The sequence below is a fragment of the Styela clava genome, chromosome 6, assembly GCF_964204865.1.
Source record: "Styela clava chromosome 6, kaStyClav1.hap1.2, whole genome shotgun sequence".
NCBI lineage: Eukaryota > Metazoa > Chordata > Ascidiacea > Stolidobranchia > Styelidae > Styela > Styela clava.
The window spans coordinates 8,742,806-8,748,805 of NC_135255.1; the positions used below are offsets into that span (position 1 = coordinate 8,742,806).

The window sequence follows — 6,000 nt, forward strand, 5'->3', positions numbered from 1 at the left end:
CGGAATCCAGTATTGTTCGTATTCGACGGAGGATGTTTTTGGCGAGAGAGAATCGGAATTCGATATGTTTCCACGAAAACAAAACCAATCGGACCCTATTGAATTCAGAGACTTGTCGTTGTAAAATAATTGTACATTTACTTGAATTCCATTACGAATCAAAGTTTACTACACGAAGTGAAGCTACTCAAATCTATCTATTTCACTTTTTCGATCGGATTAATATCAAAATTGTTTTCAAAACTACCACATGGACAACGATTTGAGATTTCAATGTGATGTTGGCGGTCCATGTTCTGCTGCTAATAAACAATGAAAGTTGTTCCCACACCGCGAAGTTACTCGGTTGGAAAAATTGAATTTGGTTCAATCGACTTCCCGTATCAAACTGGAATTAATTTATCACATTTCCGCAACCCACTCTGAGAACCCCATTCACACAGAATAAGAATTTTTTGTTGTGAATTATGATGACTTAGACAAGGAAAGTTTGTTGAAAATATCTCAGAATCTGAAAATGGAGCGGAACACAACAAGTTAAATTTAATAATACAGTGGTGTTTTATTCTCATTCATACTTTGTTTTATGAAAGCTCGGTAATAATAAGCCATGCTTTCAAGGTATGTATCAAATTGTGTCTAATTGGAAATGACAACTGTATTTTTTACCAATGTGAACATAAAGACCAAATTCATGAAATTTTAATCCAAAATAATAGTTTAAATATTCTCAAGCCTCAAATTTGGGATAAAAATGGCTTTCAAATCTTGAAATCGATCGCTCACGGTGGTTTTCCGTCGTTGTAAAACAAATATATTAATCTTTTTGCATTTTCTTCACAAATCCCAAGAGTCCCGGCCTGCTCCTAAAAGGTCACGAGAGGGCAACATGCTTCTGTAGTTACCGCAAAATTAGGGAAGCCTGCGTAGCATAGTAAGTTATGAAGAACGAAAGAGTGGAACTGTGGAAAATAGGGACGGAACAAAAGCTTCATCTGTAGAGTGTTAACGAGATATGTCTCAACTTTAACTCAAGCTACCCGAAGGCTACTAATCGTCACAGGGTATTTTCATTTGTAAAATAACATATCACAAAAAGGAATGAGTGGCAAAAAACATTTCAATTTCTCCGCGATAACCAAACACGATTCAATGATAAATTACAACCGCAAATAAAATAGAATCTAAACAAAAATGACAATGTACGATTGAAACGGTTGCCCTGTCAACCTCTGTATTTCATGGGACAACAGTCGTGGCCAATTTTCCTAATTTGAATGAGCTCTCTTTGCTGTCTAACCTTGAAAAGTCAAAGTGGGTGCGAAAACTAAGCTCTAGGAGTTTAGAACGATAAGGCAGGCGCCACAGCAATTTGTATTGAAGTGGTTTCTGAGGTGACCTGTCAAACTTTACATCATGGTGCTATATATATGTTACTACTGAGAGAATCAAATATCAATATATAAAGTTAACTCGGTTTGTTTGAGATAATTCCGTTAACATATTTTGAAATATTGGAATATCAAGTGATAGGAAACGTTAAGCAAACGACAAAAATTTTTAAAATTTTCCGCGCTGATTATTTCTCTGGATTTATGGAACGATTTATTGCATTCATCCATAAACGATTCAAATTTAAATGTAATTGATTTACAGTAAGAAAGCTAAAATATATTTACTAGCATTTAACAGTGTTTTAAAAAGACAATCCGGAGTTCAAGGCGATGAATTCATTCTATCACATTTTGTTGAGAAAATTGAAATCACAATATTATGATAACTGGCTAAGTGCAGTAAAACTGAATGATTTTGTTATTGTGCAGTTTGTTTATAGATTATGGTTCATCAGTCATGTGAGGCGACCCCATTCAGTGGTAATACTGACATTTTGTTTATTGTTGAATCAATAGGAATGTATATTGTCCATAATAATGACACCAAATGAAAAGTTTTATGTCATTACAATAAACATGGGAATAGAATTTTTTTTGCAATAAGTTAATTTAAAAGATCCACGTCTAAAGTAAAGTGTTTACTATTTTTTTTGAATCCACGATTAATTGACGAAGTGCAAAAAAAACATTCATGTATATGCGTTTTTCACTCACCGGATTATATGAAAAGTTTTATTTACTATTCATACGAAAATTTTTAACTTTGCGTTATTTTGGTGTAAACCTACCCTGTGCTCTTTCAGTAAGGCATTTACACGACCACATTTTCCAATCAGCGGATCCTGATATTTTTATTTGCGAACGATTCCCCCGAATTACGTCATGTGCTTACACACACCCGAAACAATAGACTTTTAAAATGAATTACCTAGCGTGTTTTTCAGGTCGATTTTCGTATTCACAAAGAGTGTATTCAAGCTCTCTATTTGAGCCTTTTGGGGTTTATTTTTCAAGACAAACCGACCTATTATTTATTTATTCGATGGGTGGATTTTAGCCACAAAAATAAGAAAAAAAAACGATTTAAATGGCCTTGTAATCCAATTTAGAAGACACAAAACAAACGAAATAACATAAATGAGGAAACTTTAAATCGGAATTTTACTTTGAGGCAACTCCCAGCAAATTGACGTTTGAAAATTTTATAAATTTGCAAAAACGTTTTGTGTGCACAGACGTATAATAAAGACAGATTATCCTCAAAAGTGTTGAATATGGTATTTACGTTTGTATTTCTGCTTTGATGCATTCTTACTTGTTCAACTAAGTTTTGAATCTGGTTTCAACCGTAGCTGATTGGTAAACGTACTGCATTACCACAGTTAATTTTACAAAATTCCCAACACTATGCTAAAAGTATATCATCCACATACCGCCGGATTTAGTCGCACTCGACAACTCGAACATTTGAGATTTTTTGGAAAAACAGCAAATGGTTTAAATAAACATTCACGCACCAGATGGGAACCGTAAATGAGTAACGACCATTTAATACCACTCGTTAACGACATTGTACATCATCGGCATTTTGCAGAAACGGCAGGTCTACTACTCACACACAGAAATCAAATTTTCAACGATTTTGAAGATTTGGTTTAAAATAATTAGAAACATACGTCGTTTAACTATGCTTGAAACAGAATTAAAAAATATAAATCGAGGCAAAATATTTTACGTTTTGAGATTTTGTAATTAATGTATTGTTTATCAAGCCTGGGAGATAGATGATCCACGATCAATCGTTCACTATGAAGCTAGTAAAAACTCGATGCGGTTTTTTAATTTGAGTTTGCATTTTGGTTTCTTTTCAATATTTGAGTAACTTGCTATAAACGCGTTAATTAATGAACCTCAAAGTGTAATACTATCATAAATAATAATAAAGTTTCGTCATCGCTTTCCAGCAGTGGTCGCCGTACAGCCCGTACAGAATAGAATAGTAATTGTTTATTTCATAATCACTCGATTATTTATTGTTCACCATAAAAAATGATTTTTTCACTAGCCGAGCAAATTTTTGAAAAAATGAGAAGTTATAATTGTTTTATTCCGCATTCTCGGTTTTCTAATATATTATTCGTAACGTTAATTTATTTCATCTAAATTGTTCGTGTCGTGTCATTCCGTTATCGAATTTCTGTCAAATAACTTATGCTTCTCTCTCAACGGAATTACCGACCGTCTGTTGAAACTTTAATCGAAATATAAAATAAAAAATTTTAGATTTCGGTTTTATTTCATTTTATCTATATTTGGATTCATTTCAATTCGATTTTTTTTCAATAAAATGCGTACGATGAAAGAATTCAAGGTACAGTCTAAAAAATAAATTAATACGTATGACATTTCAATTTTGTCGAAATTTTTAACACTTCTCCGGAGTTTTATATAAAATTACACATGGCGACCGACACTGTTTCTGACTAAAACTCAAAAACAAATCGGTATGTTATTTTATGTTTTGGTTGGAATTATTCGAATACTAATAAATCCGTTAATTACAGCAGGGCTAATATAAATTTTATAAAATAGTTTTGGAAATATAAACACGCCATATTAGTTATTAATTTAAGACGCCGTTTATGCACATGTGCGCATGTACCGTACTTGTGTAGGTGTACATGTGTGAGGTTTGAATTATAATATTACAGAATTTGAGAAATGTAAAACAAGGCGGTGTATATACTAATAGATAGCATTTTGTTTGAATGAAAAAAGGTCTCCCCAGGATAAAAAAAAATGAATATGAACTACAACATTCATATCTCGAGTTGAATATTTAAAATTCCAAAAATTGACTCAAAATTGGACACAATTCTCCAGAGGCGGCAATTAAGTCGTCGCGATGTGCACATCGCTTATGTCTCTCCCTGGTCAATTTTCTTCAGAAACGCGTACTTTGAGTCTAATTTTCGAGCTAAATTGGCCAAAATAGAGACCATGTGTTATTAAACCAGATTCAATTTACCTAATGACCGGCACTTAAGCTTGTCAGCACCGACTAGGCTGACGTTTTTCCTCGGTTTAAGCGATGGTAGATTATATTACGCTTGGGCAATTAAACAATAAGCTAAGTTTCGATAATTTAAGGGTTAGAGATTTACAATTGTTATATTTTCACGAACAACATCGTACTTAGGCAGACCTAATAATACAAAGCGTTTTGCAATGAAACTGTTATCATACAGGCATATAACACATTGGCCATAGAAATTTACCGGCATAAGAACAAAAACTGAAATTTCATTCTGCAGAATTATACTTCATATGTTGGAAACATTTGCCACATAACGTGGTATTATCATATTAGCCGATCACAGCCATCCACGAAAATATCCCATCCCAACATAAAATATTCATCTAAAATCTCACTTTTCCTCAAAATTGATTTGCGATCAAGCATTGGATACATGAGTCGCAAGCAAACCATGTGTCATTATACATATATTAGGCAGCGTCTCCCGCATTTTTGCTCTAATGGAACTCAAATTATATACTTTGGTACAATGACTGTTGTTATTAGTGGTTTACATTATCGACTATTTACTGAGAATAATTTATGACTAAGTGTCGTTCTATACATGTTTTTGTTTTAAAAAGAGAGAAGAACGTAATATGGAAAAAACAAACGACTTACAGGCATTCTGTGAGTGGACTGAGATCTCTGGGTACATCTGATAATCCTCTATCCGAGCAGTCTATTGTGAGCCCGCATATAGTTTCGTCACAATGGCAACCTAAAATATATTTTCAATTTTTAGATCAACACATTCTTCATTCGCAAAAAACTTGTAGTTTATTCATATTGCATGGTATCAAATATCGGGTTTTGTACGGAACCGTCATAAATTTAAACAGAAAACAAGGGCCCGTTTCCGTGATGATTACCTCATAATAAAAATACTCGTAATGATAATTGCAGGAATGAGCTTGTATGCGATTTAGGCAAATATAATCTTTCTTAGTTATCGTTGATTTCAGGCTCAGAATGAAAAGAGTGCCGATCAAATCTCTAATAGCAAAGCCATATTCAATTTCTAAACACGAGTATCTAGTGATTTGATATTCAGGGCATTATTTGGGAAAAATAAATGTGTTATCTCTCTAAACGTCTGACATGAGTACATGTAAAATGAAAGCTGCAAACCTCTAGGACAGGACATGATAAATTGTCTTGTTCTTTCCGGGGGTACTGGACCGTTTGAAAATGGATATCTTGGTCCTGGCCCCGGTCCAGATGTATCCGTATAATCCAAAGGATCGTGTGGGTATTTTTGACAACTTCCAAATGAGACACAGCACACAAGTAAAGTTATGCAAATTGCTGATAGCATAGTTAGGTCTTTGCTAAACACTCGCCGAGTCAAAATGTTATTGTTCCATTGATGACAAATAAGATTAGATTTTACAAAACTAACTCCACGAGAAAAGATTGGTGCCGTAAAACTTGTAAAAATCGAGTACTGTACTTAAAAACCTGGAGTTCATCAGATGTATTCACGTCTTTAAGTATAACTCAGTTCTAAACTGTAGAAAAAATTTCCAA

At 33.6% G+C, this 6,000-nt stretch overlaps 1 protein-coding gene across 1 annotated transcript in view; it reads right to left on the reverse strand.

Annotated features, from left to right (window-relative positions):
- LOC120331689 (leucine-rich repeat-containing G-protein coupled receptor 5A-like) overlaps positions 1–6,000 on the reverse strand; it is a 51,016-nt gene extending 45,016 nt beyond the window's left edge. Inside the window, exons 1-2 of the mRNA XM_039398814.2 lie at positions 5,602–6,000; positions 5,092–5,191 (exon numbers count right to left, since the gene is read on the reverse strand). Of these exons, the coding sequence (XP_039254748.2) occupies positions 5,092–5,191; positions 5,602–5,788 (287 nt within the window). The 5' untranslated portion in view covers positions 5,789–6,000. The remainder of the gene's footprint in view (positions 1–5,091; positions 5,192–5,601) is intronic.